The sequence below is a fragment of the Cygnus olor genome, chromosome 4 (assembly GCF_009769625.2).
Source record: "Cygnus olor isolate bCygOlo1 chromosome 4, bCygOlo1.pri.v2, whole genome shotgun sequence".
Lineage (NCBI taxonomy): Eukaryota > Metazoa > Chordata > Aves > Anseriformes > Anatidae > Cygnus > Cygnus olor.
The window spans coordinates 53,147,547-53,168,415 of NC_049172.1; the positions used below are offsets into that span (position 1 = coordinate 53,147,547).

Here is a 20,869-nt window from a genome sequence, read left to right on the forward strand (position 1 = left end):
TTTAAAAAGTGTCACTTGCTGCATTAGTGGCAGAGCATGGCCTTGAATGCTTAGTCACTGTAAACAGAACCATGTCTAAGTATTTTATTATAGCATGTCTTTAGTATTCTAGATTTATTTGCTAGAACTAATAGGAAATATCGCATATAATTTGGGAATTGTATCTAGCGCTTCTTTTGGATGTTACACTTTTTAAATGACACGTGGAACTGCTGAACTGCTAATCTTACTCACAGTTAAGTCAAATTGTCTATCTGAGCCTGGACTACAAATAGCCACAGCGATGCAGCCAGGTTATCTCAATTAGTAGAAAAGATGGTGAAATGACTTAGTATGGCTTAGTGTGTTTGTACAGATTTGTGCTAGAAAATCTCCATGCACTGCCTGTGATTCCAGCTGTTAAACTCAAAGGATTTAGGATACAACTAGGGTAATCTGTGTGATAGCCACGGAAGTTCTCAGGTCCCTCAATAATAGCTGGACTGCCTGTGAAAAGTGTCTCTGGCTCAGGAGAGCTACTGTCTGCTGTTGTAGGGTAGAAATCTGATGCTTCTGTTATTCTTCTGTTATTCTTTTCTCTGTATGTTATTCAAACAGGTGCTACATGCAGGCTGAATTCCTATATCTATCTATTTTAACTCCATGGCAAAACACTGATGCAAGTGATGCAGAAGGCAGCTGCTTTCCGTTGCTCCAGGAAAGCAATGGGACAGAAACCGTCCCGCTCCCAAGCTCTCTGCAATCCCCCTTGTTTTCAACACCGACTAGAAACTTGGGTCTTAAGTGCTAATTAAAGGTGATTTCAAATGAATTTATTTACTTTGCCTTGTCATGCATATGGGTGCACGTGCAATCAGTTGCACGTGCAGAGACTGCACTAAAAAATAGCATCCTCCTTCAGAAGCCAGCCAGAGTCGGTTGAAGGTGCCTGCCTCTCACCCCTTCATCTGCAGCAGCACACACTCGATATGCACTGTTAGTTGTACATCCCTGAGATGGTACGTGAACACTAGAGACTGTGTACAGAGGCAGCCACCTGCGGAATAAAGTTTCACGGGAGAAGTGGGCTTTGACAGCCTTATGAAGGGCTGCAAACCCTCCCAATTTGATAATATTTGTCTTCCAAAAAACCACAAAACAAACAAACAACCCCAAAAAAAAAGTATGTACAGTATTCTTTCTTTCTGATCTCAACACTTTGCATGATCTGAGGTTTCTGTAGCAGATAAGACAAAATCAAACGAGTCCACTAGTGGCTTTCATTTCGCTGGTCTATTTTATATTGAAGCTGTTCAGTTACTAATAAGATGGGCACGTGAAAAACTTCTGAGCAGAAAAGGCGCAGAGAGCATAGGTCACCAAAGAAACGAGCAGTGTTTTAAGAAAAATCATGCTAAGAATACTTAAAAGCCCCATGCTGGCTGAAATGCCCAACACAGCTCTCTGTTACCTTGATTACAGCATGTCTGTGTGAGCAGTAACAGACGCTCTGTCATGCGGGAGCTTATTTGAAAAGGTCAACGTTTTGTAAGACAGATTTTCTTCGCTCATTGTTTTGTGTCGTAGGCAAAAACTTGACTTCCTAAAAATGATTAGTGTACTGGGCAAGTCATTTCTGGAGAAGTAACTCAGAGGAGCAAATTTCCTGGGCAGTAGAAAGGGTTTAATTTGATTCTCTCTGCTTGTCTCTGGTCTTCAAGCAGTTCACGTACTGTACTGGAGAGGTATAGATGGGACGTTTCTATATGTGCCTTCACTGTGTAAATATTTACATCCACCTACATAAACACACTTGTAAAGTTTGCATCAGTGTTATACTCTGATATCAAGGGAACTTGTGAAATGCCTATGTATTTGTAAACCATTGAAGGTCTTCTGAAATTCAACATATGCTAGAGTAAAATAAGCTCTAAATGTTGTATTTTGTCTCTCGGAGCACTGTCACAAACTTTACTGAAGTGCACCGGTATAATAATTTGGAACGTGCCTCTAAAACACAAGAGGATGTGCTAGCTCTTAGCTCACCACTTCAATTATTTAAACGCTGTGTCTGCCTCAGGATCCCTTTCCCTGTTCGCTACTAGCTGATTACGATTCAAATATTTATATGCAGTACGTCTTTATGTAAATCGGAGCATGTACAGCCTTAACCATTACGTGTACATAGAAACCGTTTTCACTTCAGGCTCATAGTTCTGAGAAGGATGTGTTGGCTTGTTTCCTAATATTGCCTCCACAGGGGAAGGGCCTTTGGCTGTGGTATTCAGCACAATTCGCCCTCCGGCAATGGGGATAGGTAGCCTACTCAAGTCTCTTTGATATGTGCAAATTGATTAGCAGAAACTTAAACACTAATTTGAGTAAACTAAAAGATTTTTTCAGCAGACGATTCAAGTGTCTTAAACATTTAGTGTTTTTTTTACTGACTGACTCAGTTTTGTGTTTAGTGTTACGTGAACGTCTGTGTTTTTGCAAGAAGAAAATTGTGCTTGATGACACTGAAAATTTGATGACGCTGAAAAATCTGTACATTATATCTTTCATATTTCACATAAATGCTATTCATCTTAATTGAATCTAATGCTTTAAAAATAAGTTAAATTTATAATTTGAATGACGCATTAAATACAGAACTCAAATGCCTCTAAAATGTACTGCTTGAAGTTCCCCTTTCTGCACTGTGATAAATTTCAAAGCTGCCTAGAAGTACGCCCTTGCGCCCTCTGAGTCTGACCAAATTCCCCTTTTAATTAATGGGAAGTCTTTCATTAACTTCAACATGAGTTGGGTTAGTCCATAACTTACAGGTGCGGGCCTGGAAACCCTGGGCAATGCTGAGTACAATCATGTAATACCTCGGGGAGCAGCAGGATAGTTTAGCTGTTATTTCCCTGCAGGGCTAGGGTGGTTCTTGTAATAGCAGAAAATAACTGGTAGAAAAGAAAGGAGCAAACGATGAATCTTAAAAGAGTACAAAGGAGCTTGGGGTCTGCAAGGTCAGGAAGGATGGCTGGCATCAGTATTTGACCTGGTATCCTGCTGACCTTATGTTTAACGTGGATGAAGTAAGTGATTTTTTCTGCTTTAGCCAAGCACCTGTGAAATTAAGCTTGCCTCTATTCAGGGATGCCTGTTACTGACACATGGCAGTGTTTGGTGTGATGCTGTGTTTGTCAAGAAGATGCATAAAGAGGAATTGTAGATTACTTAAGGAATAATTTTTCTAGTAGCTCCAACTGGAAGGGTCCATGTGGGTCATTATGGCCTGTCCTCTGCATTTGCAGGCAGTCTTTTAATGGTGAAAGTCTTCGGGCAAGCCGACAGCAGGTCTAGTTCAGTTGGCTAAGGATCTATTGAATTGCTTTTGTTTTGTAGTTGTGTATCATCAGTCTTTGTTGATTGAGAATTTTTATCTTCTGTCTGTTCCTTTTGGTGTGGTCTGAAGAGTCTAAATAAACTTTACGTGTATGTCTCCAAAAATGTAGATACACATTTGATATAAAAAGTACCCAAACCCACAAGAAAACAGATGCACTAAGAAAGATTTTTTTTTGGCACTGTGTGTATTTAATTAGGAAAATTGCTTTTAATCTCTGCTATCGCTCAACTTCGAATAGGAGCATAATGAGATGAATTAGACAAAGCAAACTGAACGCTTGCTCGTGGCCTCCATTCATTTCTGAAGTACATACGTGGCTTCAGGGGGATCAGCGTAAAAAAGCAAACAAATTTTTGGGGGGATTTTGGATTTTGGGATATTGCCAACTGAGGCATTCACAAATGGTAATCATTTTGTCACATTTGAGCCTTTAGGAGTAAAGGTAGTATTTCAAACGTCCCTCATCTATCCATGGATGCTGGAAGTTTGTTTTGCAGTGTGTAAGGAGATTCTTAGATCCCTGTCTACATCCAGGATTTAAACTTTATGAAATGTTCCCTCGCTTTTCCCTTACTTTTTCCCTGCTCTTTTTGAAAGCAATATGAAATTTCAGATAAATTGTAAAATTTGGCTGTGCTGTGCTGCTTGATAATTTGTGATGAAACTAGATAGATGTGCTAGAATAGGGCTCCAGATCCGCCATGCTTTGGATTTGCAGCCGTGTGTTACAACGCTCCCCAAATCCATGTCTTCTGAAGATCTGCCAGTACCTCCAGGGTGGGTGCAGCAAGGATCTCGGCTGCTGATGCTGTTTGCCTTTCTATAGTCCAGCCACGGCTCTGCTGGCATTACGGAGCTGTGTGCGTTGGGATGCGTGGTGTTTTGCTCCGAGTTAAATCAGCTTCTGGCTGTGCAAGAGGAATATTTGATCAGTCTGGGGAGAATGTGGTCCCGTCCCTGTGCCTGGAGCATAAGCTAAGTTCGTTTGCTCGGTTGCCCTGCTGTTCACTGCCAGTTTAACCGGGGAGTTGGGCACGTCACCGCTGCCAAGTGCATGGAGACCTGCCCAGATTCTTCCCTGTTAAATATCCATTCCCTCACTGTTATCTTGGCTGAACCTTATCTCCAGTGAGGAACACAGCAGCCTGGGGATATATAACCCAACTGGAGACCCAGGAGAGGGGGCACGTGATAGCTGGGAGAGGCTGGAACGACGTGTTGAGTTTACATACCAGGCATGCCCCAAAACATCCCTGCTGCCATGAATTTAGCACATTTATCAGTGCAGGAATTGAACTTGTTGGGTGCTGAGAGCTCTCCTGGGAAGTGGGGAACATGTTGACCCATTATGTGCTGCAAGCTCAATTTCCCTGCTGCCTGTAGGTAAAGTGGACCACTGACAGCCCTCCCGTTTCCTGATGAGGGATTTGGGTGCAAGCTCCCACCTCTGGCTGGCAGTGGGGAACAGGACTTGGTGCAGTTTGTGCTAGAAGTGTTTGTGATAGCTCCTGTGGTTTATGATAGCTGTTGCTGCTGGGAAAACCTGTCAGCCAAACACAGCAGCAGCTGATGCTGAGCGCTGCAACTTCCATGAGTTGTGTCAAAATTTTGGTTACTGATGAGTATTCTTAAAAACCCAGCGTGTGAAAGAAAACTTTTGTATGAATTCCGCCTTTCATTTCCAGAATGCATGTATTTGACTGAATGAACTCTAAGGAATCACCTTGGAGAATCGCCACCCTCCAAAGCATGTATACGGAATTTTAAATTCATGTCTAAGGTTAGTCACTTCACAATTTCGGGTTGTACTGAGGATTGGCAAAGTTAGGTTTTGACAGAGCTGTGAGCGTGAGGTATGGCTGTGGTTCCTAAGCAAGCTGTGTGTGCACAAAATGGAAGACGATGGACCCAAATTGCTTTCTCAATTTTGGAAACTGCCTGTTGGCCAAACCCTAGGAGATTTTCCTCTTGCTGGTGGCAGAGGTGAACCCATTGCTCTTTCCGCAGACAGCAACTAGCAGGCACAAACTTAGAGCAGAGAGCGTGGGGCTAGGGGAAGGGAAGCTGAAAGGCTGATACCAGGGCTCAGAAGTGGAGCCAGCGTGCTCCTACGTAGCCATATCTTTACTGAAAGGTGCACAGACCGTAACTATCATGTACCAAAATAAAAAAACCAACGAGGGATTAGAATTTGGTCCCAGTTCATTTACTGGATAGCCAGCTAGAAACTTGAAACCTGGGATGTGGTGTTCATTAGGCTAATTTTTACACATTTTCAAAGTTCGGGGAACAGTGGTTCTCTCCCACAAACTGTTTCAGCATATTAAAACAGCAAAGTTTGGCTTCTGTCCTTAGAAGACTTTCAAGTTGGTGTCTAACGTTGTTCTCACAAGCACTGTCCTTTGGCCAGCTGGAAAAACACCGTGGCCTGTAGTGCTCTAATTGCTGAGAGTGAAGGAGGGGAACAGCAGCAGAGAGTAGTTGTCATCGCTATCAGATTAATTGTCTTCATTTTCAAGTTTAAATGAGCTATGCTGAAAATGTATTGCAACCTGGATTAAAAAAAGAGTACAGCATTTAACTAGTTTTAGGTGCTGTTTTGCTTGTCCATGAAAATGCCCCTTTCTGTCCCCACAAATGTGTTCCATACTGGTATCGAGATTTACCATAACTTGTTTACTTCAGTGCCAAAATTATTATCTAGTCTTGAATTCTTGCTAGTGCTGGGCATCCAGCACATCCAAGAAAGAAAGAGCTGGGTCTGTTTCTTCTTAGGCAGCATGGACAGCTTTGTTTATTAAATTCCAACCTGCTATTCCCATGGAAATCAACAGAAAGCTTTCGGGATGGCACACGTTGCATAATTCATCCCGCCAAACCTTGTTGATGGCACACAGGAAGGAAGGAAGGAACCTCTGTAGACTGTCAGGGTATTTTTAGGCTGCGAACAAACATCCTGCTCCAAAAAGATCTGGGCGGCTGGAAGAAACGCCTGCCGGCAAGCCGTCCTTGACTGCTTTTCACCCTCATATCTGCTGGGGGGAACACCCACGGTTGTGTTCCTTGCCCTGCTGGCACTCACGTTCAGCTCAGTCGGTGTAAGAGGGTGGGTGGCAGGCATTTGCCGTGTTGTCCATGAACTCCTCGGGCATGAGGCGGGCAGGGGGGGATCCCACCAGCAGCATGTGTGAAGGAGAAAGACCCACGGGTGGAAGAGAGCGAGGTGCAGGGAGATGACCCACCCCTGTGTCTGGAAGGTGAGACGCCCAAGGGCTGCCGTGGTGGACCTACCTGTGAATGCTTGCTAAATGCCCCGGGAAGGGGCTCAAGCACCCACCGTGGGGGGACAGCCAGCGGGAGCATTGCCACAGGGCACTGGGGGCCCCATGAGCCCCCCGTCCTGGTGCCATTCGTCCCCCAGGCACCCACTTTTCTCTTTGGGGTTTGCCAAAAGAGAAGAAAAACCGGAGCTGCAGGACGTTGGTTTTCATGTCGCCTTTAGAGCAAAGCAGCCCCTCTAAATTAGATTTACTGTTACTGCGTGTGGCAGTTCGGGAAATCAAATTATTTGGCGTGTTTGTTTTTACGGCTCAGGGATAAATCTCACTCCGAGCATAAGCAGGTGTAATTTCATTGAAGTAAACACAGTTGTACTTCTGCCGGATTTCTCGGGCTTGGCAGTAAATCTTGGCGGCCTTTTAAAGAGACTTTCCCCGCCGCAGCCGGTTGGAGTCACGTTGTGAACGCGCTGCACTGGGTCGGGGAAACTGCGGGGGAAGAGTCCCTGCGCACCTCAGCATCCCCCAGAAGATCGCCGCTGTCAGAGCGCATCGCCCTCGGAAGTTCACGGGCTGGCAACGTGGTGCCGGGGGAGGAGAGCGGCTCCTTCGTCGAGTCGGAGCCCACGGTGAAGCCAACGGGAAGGGAGGAGAAGAGCGGTGCCCTTCGGGGTCGGAGCCCACGGTGAAGCCAACGGGAAGGGAGGAGAAGAGCGGTGCCCTTCGGGGGAAGCGCCGCCGGCTCGCGGCTGGAGCGGGCGAACACAAGCGCGCCCAGTCCGTCGGGAGAGGGGGAGCCGGGCTGCTGTGCTGAGGCCCGCTGCAAAATGAACGAGCTGCTGTTCTCGGGGGCGTTCGGCCCCCGCTGATGGAGAGCCGCTGCGTGGCTGCATCGAGTGCTCTGTGCATCGTCCGACGCCGGGACGCACGCTGCGGGAGAGCGGCAGCGGGCAGAGCGTTGGGTTGGGTGTTCGCGTGCCACCTGCCTGGAGTTCCGCTCCTGCTCGCTGCAGGAACAAGGTAAGAAACTTAAAAAGTGGCAAGAAAAATCCGCCCCCTCACAGACAACAATCTCGCGTTGGTAGTAGCCTTTGTCTCTAGCTGTATTTTCAAAGCCGCGGTCCATCAGCCTAAAGCCTCTGCGTGGATGCCTGCGAGGCAAATTGCAGCTCCTGGCGTGACAAAGGCAAGTCAGATCTCTTTTCTCCAAGAGCTGCCGCTTAACGACCTTCGGGAGAGCACTGTAGCAGAAATGCTGGGCTGTGTGGAAAGCGGTGAGTGTTTGATGCTGCTCTCCCTTCAGATGCGCTCATTTGAGCAGTAGGCAGTAAGTAATGGACCTTGGTGTTTAAGGGGCTTGGGGGGGGTCTGTATTCAGTTCAAAATTAATTGTTCCTGAGCTAGCTGCAGTTACTGGCTGCATATTGACCAGCCTGAGTCTGTAGAGGATAATCATAATTTGGTTTCACTGCTAATGTTGCATTAATGGGCAAATAGGCGCTGTAGTTGTGAATAGCAGAAACCTCGTGTACTGAAAAAGAAGAAACCTCCCTATGTTTTAACTCAAACGTTCAGTGCTTATGTAATGATTTTTGTGTAATTCCCAGCTAACTTCTAGCCAGCTAGTCTGGGCTTTCTTCTTTCAGCCCATAATTGTCAATGGGCATCATTCAATGTGAAATCTTTGTGGCAGTCCAAAAGAACTAAGCATTTTTTAGGACAGAAGTGTCGCGCTGTGTGTAGGGATACGTGCATGTAAAAATATGTTTAGTTGAAGTGAAATGGTTAATGGCTCTTTTGACAGAAGAGGAAACTTCGTGATGTAAATGTAATATACTGCCTTGAGGTCTCTGGGCTTGCTTAATCCTATCTGTATTCATAAAGAATTTGCAGCAGGAGGAATTTCATTGATTTGTTAATTGATATATAGCTTTGAATCCTCGTTACGTTGGGTGCAGAGGGGAGGGAAGAGAGACAAGCACATTAATCTTTTTCTTTAAACTCAGCAGCTTCACTCTTAAATTAGGTCTCTCACACCTTATGGAGCTTCGTTGCTCTCCCTGTTTTGGGCAGTAGGTTTATTTCTTAAAGGATACTGAACACTGCTGAGTCTTGATCTTTATTAGTGAAATATATGAACTGTTTAATCGCTTAAAACCATGGCTTTAATTACGGTTGTGTAGCTGTTGCCTCACAGTTAATGTAAATATAACAACTTGGGAGTGAGGAAAAGGATATTATTTAGCCCTGGAGCATTTCTCAGTAAAAAATGACTTGTTTATTTTCATAAGGATTTAGAAGAAAGAGGAGGATAGCGTGGCTTTATTATGTAACGCAAGTTAGATTTGCTTTTTAAAGTACAGATTAGTTTTCCCTTCTACAGCAGTGGATGTATATAAATACTTTAAATACCCTGTGTATGAAGTTATTTTAAACACCGCTCAGTTGAAATACAGGTGAGGATCAGACAAACTGTGTGAGTTAGTATTTTGGGTGAGGAAGTGGTGTGTCTGTTGGATGGCTCTGCATTGGTACAGGCCGTTGGGCATCCTGTGCAGCAGGCCGTTCTGGTTTGCCATGCAGACTTTCCTGTGTTTCATGACGTGAAATCTCTGTGTTACTGTGGACACCGCTCTGATCTAATTGATATGAGTGCTAATATTGATTCAGCTGCTCTGTAGACCTTTAATTAGCGATCGAGTGCAGACTTTGCTCCAGTGGAGTTTGAGATAGGTTGAAATGCCCTTATTCTCTGGGTGAAGTTAAGCCAGGTCAAAAACTTAAATCAGGGAATATCAATTCAGTAATAAGTGCTCAGCTTCATGTCCTCGTTTTAGAAAATAAGTGGCGTGTCCCTGAATTTGGTTTGGTGTCTGCCAAAGAAAACATACCCATTTTTCTTACAGTATTTTGAGGTAATATTAAATTCTTCTCTACGTACCTTAAGAAGTTTCCAAATGGATGTGCTGGCATATCTTTTTGGCTGGGTTCAATAATTCTATAAAAATTAAAACAGAAAATCTCCTACCCAACTGATCTGTCTAAAATGGTGATCTAGTGATTTGTGGGAACAGTGGCCTGCCGTTCAAAGTTCTTTTCATGCTGCCAGGTTCCTAACAAGCCAAACATAAAGTTTCCCAAGGGGAGGGAGGGCAGTGGTCTGCAGTGGGTTAGAAAAAGCCCCCCCCGTGTAGGCTTATATCAGGTGAGCAAGTGCCTGGGGTGGCCGTGTGCTGCAGGAGGCTGTAAGGGCAGCATCTCTTTCATCTCAGGGCTTCAGTCGCTGTGCACAGGTGAGGGAAGCCCTGAAGATGGGGTAGAGTGACCTGGGGTTGCTCTGTGCTTGTTTTTGGTTTGGGCTTGAGGAGTAACAAGGAATCATCTTGCCTGTCAGATGCCAATGTGAAGTCTAGCACCCAAACCAACTGTGGGACTTAAAGATTCAGAGCCTCTGGTCTTCAGGGTAGAGTTCAACCATTACAAAACGTGGTTTCATTTGATGCGGCAGGCTGCCTCGTATTTTCTTGTTCTTTTAAAAATAGAACCTGACTAGGTTATTGCAGCCTTCATAATATATGATTAGCAACAGAAGGCTAGATCAAGCCATCAATTTTTAAGCAGAAACCTTCTTTGCTACCAGTAGTGAATTGCTTAAAAATTGATGGCACAATCTGGCCCACGGTGAACAGGGAATTGCTGCTATAGGGTTGAGCTGTGCTTCTACTCGGCCTCTGTGCTGGTGGTGAGAGGGGCCCAGAAACAAGCGGCCACGGTTTGTTGGAACAGTCCGATACTTTTTGGAAGACAAAAAGCCTAAGGATCATTTACAAAAAAAAAAGGTTAAGGAGCTACTGAACCCTTAGAAATATTGTAAGCTGCTGACATTTTACATTCAGCAAAAACAAATGTATTTTTCTAATAGCATACATAAGTGGAAGGACATAATCATTCTCTAAGCGACAGAGAGACTTCCAAATGCATGGCAATGAAGGCTGTTTCCTTTATTTGATCATGTTATGTTGTTGAGGTGTAAGTAAATTTTACGTAAACGTTTTGCTACATAAAGTGCTCCTACACTTCGTAATTACAAATTAGAAAACCAGAGTAGGGCCTCTTCTGTGCCTCAGAGGGTACGCCTGGATGGGTACTTACAACTGTAAATAAAGAAGAAAGGCTTGTGCCACGCATCATTATTTTTAACCAAGTAAAATGTGCCTGGAAATAAAATCTTCCAGTAATTGAAAGCAAAGAAAATTCGGTTGGTCATTATCTCTGAGAGATGGCCAGAGCAGATTGTGCCGTGTGTAGTCCCACGAGGGGATGTTTGAGGGCTGTGGAGGTCGGAGGGCAGACCTCTGTACTTGTGCATGGCGTAGGCGACACGTGGCAGCCTGATTCCTTTCTGATCTGCTCAAAAAAGATAACTGGGGGAGTTGCAGTCAGCCAGGCTCCGGGGGAAGCTACGGGAATGAAGATGTGTCAAGTGTTAACCTCTTCGCCCTGTTAGCTGAATGTGTCAGACACCCAAGTGGTCAGGCTGTACTTAAATTCACCCTGCCGGGCACACGGAGGTAGACTCCTACTGCTCTCACTTGCAGTGCAGTGACCACAAAAGCATTACTCGATCAGAGCAGCGTTACCTTGCTTCTTTAGTAGCTTACCAGAGATGCCAGCAAGAGCAAAACCTGCTAAGTTTCTCGCCGTGGTTTATTTTCCATTGCACAGTGGCTCCGCTTTGTTGAAGCAGGAGACTCAGCAGGGGCTGTGGGTTGATGCATTTCTGCACTCCTGGGACGGGCAAGGACAAGGACGCGTTGCGCCGAAGCTGTGCGAAAGGAGAGAGGATGAAAGGGGGTGATCGGGGAGTAGGCACCCTTGGCAGAACTGCAGTGTGCTGTCTTGGAAGTCAGAAAACAACCCAGAATAAATGGGCCTGGCAGAGATCATCACCTCCTTCCCAGGGAGGAAGCATCCCCTGGGGGCTGTCCCTGGAAGGGATGCTCCTTCCTCACATCCCCGAAGGCTGGGAGGTAACAGGCTGTTTTCCGCAGAGGACTTGGCCTTTTCCCCTCAGAAATGAATCTCAAATGCTGCATAGCAGCCCTGACAGTATTTTCTAGGTATCATCTTCCCAATATAGGCAGGCTCTGGCTTGACCCCTTTTAACTCAGTCAGCTTGGAAAAGAATGTATAGAGCACTGTACTGAGGAACTTGCACAGCTGCTCTCATGGCATTTCTGGCACTTAGAGCCATCAATAAAATCTGCCAGGAAACTGAAAACTTTCCATGGCTGCTTTCTATCCTTGGGGTGCATTTCTTTCTTTTTTTTTTTAAAGGTAAATGATCAACTGTATTTGAGCTACCAGAATGTGAAGGGAACACAGGCAAATAGTCTTCTGTTTGAAATTAATTCATTAATTGCAAGGCACTCTATGAAGAGCTACTGGATTAATTTGGAAGCTGTAATTAACTGATTAGAAGCAGGATGCAGCCCTGCTGGATGCGTGTGCATCCCACAGCCAGAGCCCTGTTCATTCCTCGCTGCCTGGGGAAGTCCGGCAGCCTGACTGCTTGTGTTTTTCTCACCTTCCTGAATTTCCTTCTCTGTTTTTGTTTGTTTTGTTTTGTTTTGCTTGTCTGCACTTGCAGCTGCAGTGTGCTTGTTCTGTACAAGTGTATATTGCACAATGACAGGGAAATTAACGGATTTCCCTTCAAGAGTTTGCACCAGCAGGTCACGTTTTGTGTTTAATTGTACTACGTTCAAAACCTGCTAGGTCCAAGGCATTTCTTCTTCTTGTTCTTTTTTTTTTTTCTTTCCCTAGCACATTGTGTCTAAATTGCTGGAAGATTTTTCCAATATAAAGCTTTGTTCTGAGAGGCAATCACTCCATGTCCACTTCATATAAAGCCAGTGGTTAATGCGTGGAGAAGGTGATACCTGTTCTGCTGCTCATACTGCTTGGACACATTGACTGTATTCTCCTGGAGAATACAAATGATACTATTCTTTTATTCTGATTTTCAAATTGGCATTGAGATACAGAATCAAGGGCTGTCTGTGCTCGAAAAACTTTCAGTATTTGCAGTACAGAGATCTACTTCTAACCTCTTAGTTTATTACGTGCTAGTAGCCTGGTGAAATCCTTTTCAGCCCAGCTGAAAGCCCGTGGAGCTGGAGCGAAGGTGTGAGTGGGGTTTTGCTCGAGGACTTCTCCACAGGTCACTCACCACTGGCTATCAAAAAGTGAGAACTCCCAAGTTCACCACCTGGAAAGAAGCAGAGCAGAGGGCCCTGTATTATTTCTTCTTTACAACCAGACTGTGGCCTGTGCTTCCACTGTAACATTTCTGGGGATGTCTGCTATGTTCATAAATATGGATCTTGTGTCCAGCTTGGCTGCTCTCATTAGCTACGCTGTGGAGTGTTTTGGACAACGGAAGGCACACCACTACTCTGTTTATGCTGAAAGCAGTAATACTAAGATGAGGGAGTCTGTAAGTAGAAAAAAAAATCCATTACAGGATCAAAAAGAAACCATAACAATTATTTAAATGCCTGAATCAAGCCTTTATAGAGCAATTTGTCATCAGCTTCTCTCAGGAGCAGCCTCTATTCTTTTGACAAGGAAAATAGGTCAGGGCTGAATTGTGTTTTAACTGCAACAGTATGCGAGCAGCTTAAGGAGTTGCTGCCTTTCTTTGTACTGGCAACTTGGCCCTCTGCACAAAACGGAATGAGCGAGTCCGGGAGAAAAACGAAGCCTGGATTCGTTCTTAAACATAGAGATCAGAAAGTGGGTCCTGCACATGAAGAAATAAAATATTAAGGAATGAGAAGACACTGATCACAAGGTTTCATTTGAGAAAGAAAAACTGATGCTTCAGGCCATTTTCAGTATGTTTGAAACTATGGACCCTGCGCTTTGGCAACAAGAGTGTGGCAGCCAAGGTGCCAGGGGAGAGGGGCAAGGTGGTCTTTGCCCTTTGCCTTAAAAAAGAAAAGGGTGGGGTATGTTAAAAGAGGCTGAGGAGTTCTTAGGTACACTTTCTTTTTTGTGCATACTTTCACACACTATTTTTGTGAATAGTCCTAGCTCACATTGGCCATTTGCTTGCTGTGTCACAGTTCTGGTTTGCATTATAGCTTGGCTCGCCCCTGCATCATCACTGACACTTGGCAGCAGTCTCTGAAGGACCATCCCTACATTTGGAGTGTTTGCTGAGATATGTTGGAGTTTGTGCAGTGTGTGACAAGTTTGATCAGCTTTTAAAATGCACGTGCTCAAGTAGTGCCAAAATAAAAATACTACAAAAGTGTTTGAAGAAAACTTGGGAGAGAGTTAACGTACTAGGATTTGTAGATATTGCTGTGCTGTCCTGGTAAAAATGTTTATGATCCAAGCAATAATCCTTTTGCCAAGGATGTTACTTCTATCAGGTACCTATGTTTGCCATTGTGATGGCAGAAATGAGTAAAATAATGGAAATAAACTTAAGTGAGGGAGGGTAAGAATCATAACATCTAGATTTTCAACAGTTCTTAAGGTCGAGCGTTAGGAACTGCACCAGTCAAGCTTTTTGTTTGCTTGTTTTTTAACGAATTTTGTTCTGGAGTGAGTGTATCTGTTTTTCCCAAACAATCTAGGTACTACATTGGTAAAATGGATTCCTTCTTTAGGCAAAAACAAGAAGGATAAACTACGCTTGAGTACTCAGATGTACTGAATGCTTCATTTAAGATATAAAACATCAACTTTAAAGGACATGTATGCGTGTGTGCTATGTTTCTAAGGCATGAATATGAAATCTTTGTAGAACTTCATGCTTTATAGTTTGAGATTTGCCAGGTGTAGAAGATAGGATCTGTAGAGGTCCTTTTTGCATAGGTATTGTCACTAGCTCATCTCAAGAGTCATAGCTGAAGCAGACTTTTGTGCGTTTCTGGTAAGCCTGAAGTTTTATATTCCAGGCTATGACATTTAAAGGGTGTTTCTTGTCTTTTTAAAATTTTTAAAATTTTAAAATCCAACAGTTCCTTTAAACATTATATAAGTGCCACAGCTAGTTTTGCAGAAGGCTCATGGAGTCATATCCAGCAATTAAACCTCTCGCTCTGGACATATGCACCCATGTGTGCTTGCACTCCCATGTTGGATGGGCGCATTCGTTAACCATATGCACATTTACTTAAAACCTGGCTTAGAAAGCCTATGTTTATTCCAGATCTACTCGCTAAGCCATTTCTAAGCAACAGATCAACGCGTGTAAGCTGCAGAAGCTTGCTAAAGTGAGATGTCTAATGGGAATTGGATCCCTTCCCTTCAGAGTGTTCTGTCTTTAATCCCACCCTTAAGTAGACAGGGTGACTTTTCCACTCCACTACTCGTTTCTCAGAGGCAGAACTAACTAGGGTGAAGTAGAGTCCCACAGTTTTTGTGCTGTGTGTGAGTCTTGCTCAGATGGTCGCTGGAGATGAATCCTTAAGAGACCTGAGGTCTGTGGTGCATGGGGGCGGAGGACCGGACCGCATAGCAAATGGAGACTGTTTGCAAGGACCTGTTGGAAAGCTGGATACACGGTTGTGCTCTGCCAAATATGGCTTCTCAGCCTGTGTTTCCCTAGCGTTTGAAGGAGCAGAAAGCAGCTCCCGTCTCCACAATGGCTGTTATCTGCGTAGTGGCACTGTGCGTTGCAGGAAGCTCTGTCCTGTTCTCAAGGAGAGGTGGGGAGAAGCAGGCAGCAACCCACCCAGCTTCCCGGTGCACTTACTGCTTTGTGGAAATGTCAGGTGAAACCACCTGCTTTCTGCACGTGGCACCCCTGGAAGTACAAGGTCCTGTGCCTTTTCTTGCCCCATCTGCAGGCTGCTGGGGAGCCGTGTCCCAGCCAAGGGGCTGCAGCCCCAGCCAGGGAAGCCCGTCCCTGTCCTGCCCGCCTTCAGGAAGGGGGTGTGCAAAGAGTTGGTGTCTGCTGTGGTGCCTCGGGTATGAAGGTGTGCAGGGATTTTGTGCTTCTACCGTCAGCTCAGTGCCTGTGCGAGGTGGTTCCCCAGGCTGCAACTTCTGCAGGGTGCGCCTTCCGGAGCAGTCCAAGCGACTGCAGAGCATGAGCTTGTGGAAAAGGCATTCAAAGTACTCATGCAGATCTATATACTCCTTCAGTTTAAACAACTGTAAGGTTTTCAGAGCCTGAAAAATTGTTTGTTTTGTCAGTGTCTTCTTTAAGTAGAGTTATTTTAGAAGAAGGAGGGTTCGTGCACTTTGTCTGTCCATTTTTGCTTACCGCGTACTACTTCCCCTATTTGTGTGTGGTATTTTAAGCTTCATTACCTCCCAGTGTTGATATGTCTGTGCTGCCTCTCTAAATTCAGCTGATGCCTGTTGGCTTCACGGCATGTTTCCAAAAATACGAACTTCAGAGCAACAGGATTCGACCAAAATAAGTGTTGGAAGGAAATAGTTGCAGGACACTTGGATACGCTGTGCTACAAACAAGTGGTGAATATGAAATGTACAGCACTTTACAGCTACCCTGTCTCATCGTATGCTGGAGATCTGTCTGCGTGAGTGCTTTCTAACTTGCTCTTTCTCTTTCTTCATGCTTTCCCGGATTCAGAGAGAGGTAAATGGTTTTCATTTTCCCGTTATTCTCTGTTTATCCTCCTGGCATGCACCAAACAGTGCTTGTATCAGTTTGCTTGTGAACGCTGTCGTACAGAAGCTAAACTTCAGCGAGGTGAATTCACGTGTCTGTCACCTTTTCAGCTTGCTATTAACTGTACTGTCGAGTTGAATTGACTGTTTCTTTCTTTTCCAGGACCCAAACCCTCAAGTATTAGCACAGTTTAAAGTCATGCAATACAGTGGGCTTTGATGTTGGCTTTTGGTGTAGATATTGTTGTTCTCTGTAATCTGAAATACAGAAAAGCTATATTATAATACCATCCTTCATTTAAAAAAATAAAAAGTGTGATGTTAAGAGCAAGGGGTTATAAGAGCTAATTGTAGTGGCAGCTGGAAATGTTGATACTTAGTTCCCATTTTTTGCATTCGTTTCGGATGCAGCTGGGTCGGTCGCTTGTCCTTAGAGCAGGACGAAAAGTTCTCACCGGTACGTTTGGTTTGTTTGGACGTACAAAGGGACCGTTTGGGATCCTGGACAATGCTTCCCGTGTGTGGGAGCGCACACAGCGAGGCATTGTAGTCCCGTGCTTTGCAGCACAAGGGCTGCAGCCACGCCAAAGTCTCCTGCTGATGGAATCGTATCCCACGGATGAGATGTGGGTTTGTTTGCTCTTCTAAATTGCTAAGACTTGATGCCGGGACTGGGTGGAGGAAGAGTGGTTTAGAGATGCAAGCAGTTGCTCAGGTTTGCTTTGTGGAATATAAAGAGGACGCTTTCCGGGCTTGGCTGGTTTTTAATCAGTTCTTTAGGCAGCATTGGCCTAGGGAAATGTTTGAACTTTCTTGATGATGGCTTTGCAATCTAATGTAGATTTCATGCGTGTGGGAAGCGATGATCCTCCCGGACGAACACTGGCAGAAATGTGCTGCAAGCGGATTCGTGCGTAGTGTCTGTGCATGACTGCTCTGTTCTCTGTCTGCATAACAAAGAGCAGGGGAGAACCAGCGAGCATTGCTTATAAAACGATTCTCAGTGGAGAGATAAACTGCTCTGGTGTAGTCTGCTGTCTTCACTTAAATGCGCAGCAGTGCTTTGAGCATCTCAACTTGATGTATTTCTTTATTAAATCGTTAAATATTCCCTGTAAACAGAGGCCTACATCTTCCAATTAGATCTGGAAGACGGAAGCATTGTCAAAAATATCTAAGTACTAATTTGTTGAAATCAAATTTACAGGATCAATTGCAAAAAGGCTGTTAAGTGGTTCATAGGCATAACAACACATTCGTCTATTTTAAGGAAATACAGCATTCATGAAATATGATAGACTGGCCATCCCGAGGAGTTAAACCAACAGTTTGTGTTGCTACAAAAGAGAAGCAGCAACTGCAGCGGGCTTGACAAGCTTCCTCATTTGTGTGCTTTCCTTGAGAGTCACGCTGCGCAGGGTCAGAAGGCAGCCCCCTGCCCAAGCATATTTCATAAACGCTGTGAAGCAATTAAAAAAAATCACCTTGAAAAATAAAATACAGTGTCAGTGGTCATTGTCTCCACTGGTTTTCATGGGATCTGTCCCTGAAGTTCTGTCTTCATTTACGTTCGTTTTAAAAACCAAGTGATGCCTGAGCTGCTGCTTGACTTTTCGGCCTGCCCTGTTATCCAGCAGCTGGAGAGCAGCTGTGAGCCCCACCTGCCCCCCGAGCCCAATGTGGCAGTCTGGTGGCCACCTGCAGGCATGTGGTATGGGGGTCCTGCATGCTCTGGTGGAGGTGCTTGGCACCCCGGGGCTTGCTCTCACCAGCACACTGCCAGCACTACGAGATGGAGTCTCCAGGGTGGTCCTGGTGGTGACCACGGCTGATAGGCAATCCTTCTCGCCTTGCTCATGAAAGTAGTGCTTCAGCTGTATGATTGTGAGGTGAGGTTGGGAAGGAAGACCAGCATGGAACATGAATCTTGGCTCTACGAGGTGTATTGCTGCTCCTGTGTCGGCACAGCAGAGGGATCTGGAGAGCTCATATATAACGCCGCACCTTGGCATGGCTCTGTATATGTAAATCTGTGGTCCTCTGCAGCCCTTGGTAGTAAAATGGGAAGGGTTTGTAACATCTCAGAGCCATCCTCTGGCTGGGGAGGCAGTGGCAGCAAGTCTGAGGGGAGCCCTGTCCAAGAGGAGGTGGCAGCCAGCCTGGAGATGTGGGAACACGTCTCGGGGCTTCTTCTGCAGCTTTGTGAGGATCAACGTGCCGGAAAGAAAACTGAAAGTCGTGCAAATGCTTTCAGGCTTGAAGAACTGGGCTCCAGAGGGCCGAGCTGGGTATCAGACGTATATCGGCTCCATGGGGTTTTAACAAACTAACTTGGAAGGGCGCAGAACGGTGGCAACGATAAGACATCAAAGAGTAACTGGCAGGCTGTGTTTTAGGTCTGCCAGATGAAAGCCTCTGAGTATCGCACAAAGTAGCCACGGCTCCTCTTCAAGAGCTGGCAAGTGACGTTATCAAGGAACGAAGCAAACTCAGCCTTCCAGCAGGGGATAATTTGCACTACACATTTTATGCATGAATTAGAAAAACAAGCTACACTCTGTCAGCGCCAGACCCTTTGAGGAGAATTTAATAAGTGCAGAACTGATGTTTTGCTTCAAGGAAACCCTTCTTTTTCTTTTTTCTTTCTTCAAGTTGTGTGAGGATTGAAATAAGAAGTCTCCTAGAAGTCTCTGCTTGCTTAACTACCTAGGCCAGAAATGAATGCCCAGGGCACGTAATGGTGGAGAAGCTTGCCATACTGGGTTGCAACTGGGGAGCAGCCAAACAGGCACAGGAGCTCTGTAGGCTGGAGTTGTTGGAGTGAAGAGAAATTGCAAGGCTTTTGTACATTTTTAGGATTGCCAGCAACTATCAGGAACTTTGGGAAAATTCCTCCTGTCCCACAATTTTTCCAACTCTAGTCATTGAGGGGAGAGGAATATATGTGGTTAAATGCACAGAGACTGTCTGGTGGAAATGGGAAGGAGAAGACTCGTGAGTGGGGTTTTTTCTTCCTTCTCACGCAGGATTTCATTCCACAGTAGATGATATAATTACTTGGTGAAGAGGGTTATGAGTTTCCTTTGAAGGGAGTGGAAGGAAAGCAATGGTCTCATTCAGTGTCTGATGTCTGGTAGGTGAAATGGAAGTTGAAAGGTCCTCAGTAAATCTTCTACAAAGAGATTTTGCAGCTTGTGTCAATGTTGTTTCATCTAGTTCTGGTTTCTTGCCTTTGGATTTTTCTCCCCGACATTGCAAACTACTTGATGTGAGCCCGCTAAAAACAACTGGCCTGAGCAGCATCCCACACTTCGTTTCAGTTATAAATCATTTCCCTTCATCCTATGTGAAACAGCAGTCTCGGGAAAAGATTTAAAGCGTTAATCCAGAAGCCTTCTAGTTGTTGTCATATATATTGCTGCACAGCTGCTTGCACCTCAACGTCTCTGCTGTTTGTGATACTAGAATATTTGTGTGTCACAGAAAAACCTAACGAGCATGGTCTTGTGCTTTGTGGCCCCACACTCATGGGCGCGTGTGTGGTGCACACCGGGACATAGAAATCAACAGTCATTTTCTGTAGGCTCTTTTGGGTGAATTGGAATCAATTTTAAGCCAAGCCCAGAGGATATCATTTTCTGCTTTGAGGATTCTTGTTACAATACATAAATCTGCAAAGCAATTTACATTTTTTGCATGGGTATCATTTTAACGCAGTTGTTTAAAATAGACGCAATTCAATTTTGATTGATAAAAGTAAAAATTTCCTTATTTCAGGGTTCAAGACTAGGCTCTTAGCTTTTTTATTGTTATTATTAAACAAAAAAAAGTGGGTTAATGCAGTTCTACACACCTTTGGAAAAGTAAATTTATAGTGAGAAGGTAATGGAGGATGTGCTGCTCTTTCAGGCTGTACTTAATTGGGATGTCTCCTAGGACTTCAGCCTAATAGTGGCAAATGGCCGTGACTGCTACTCAGACAGGACAGCATTAGCATAAATCACATTTAATGTGATGATATTCATCCAGGGTTAAGCATCTAAGTGATGCCTAGCCAGGTGTTAAATAGGTATGGCTATCTAAGTTTCAGTCAATTACTGTAGACATTCAACAATTAAGGAGGTTAAAAGAGCAAATAAAAATGAAATTCATTTCTACTTAGCACCTTACATTGCCCCTGCAATTCTCTAAACTGCTTTTTAAAATGTCTCTCGGTAGCACTGCACTCTATGAAAAAATAAGAAATTTCTGCTGTATTTTTTAACTGTTCAGCAGAGCCAGTCTTACCCACTTGTGCAGCAAAATAAATTTCTCACCTACTTTTCTGGTTTTCTGGCTTTTTTTCCAGAGTACTGATATACACCCAGTTCCTATATCCTGAAAGATACCGGTGGATCTTGTTCTACACTTGCAAATGATTAAAACATAATCCAATCTATGCAGTCCCCTTCTCTATAATCCTGTACCAACAGAGCTAGTGTGTTTGTGTTGTGAACTTTCAGTAAATATAGAACTTTTTGCTGCAATGAAATACACTATTCTCCCATTAAACTCC

General features: G+C 44.6%; 1 protein-coding gene across 24 annotated transcripts in view; it reads left to right on the top strand.

Moving 5' to 3' along the window:
- The window catches only part of APBB2 (amyloid beta precursor protein binding family B member 2), a 172,263-nt gene that overhangs the window by 136,900 nt on the left and 14,494 nt on the right, over positions 1–20,869 (top strand). For 9 of the 24 annotated variants that reach the window (XM_040556963.1, XM_040556966.1, XM_040556979.1 and 6 more), the window contains one exon: positions 16,277–16,282. The exons of 14 other annotated variants lie outside the window; for them this stretch is intronic. In XM_040556963.1, coding sequence (XP_040412897.1) covers positions 16,277–16,282 — 6 coding nt within the window. Of the gene's footprint in view, positions 1–7,386; positions 7,678–16,276; positions 16,283–20,869 lie in introns of those variants that run through there. One more of the 24 variants, XM_040556987.1, reaches the window with a different exon arrangement.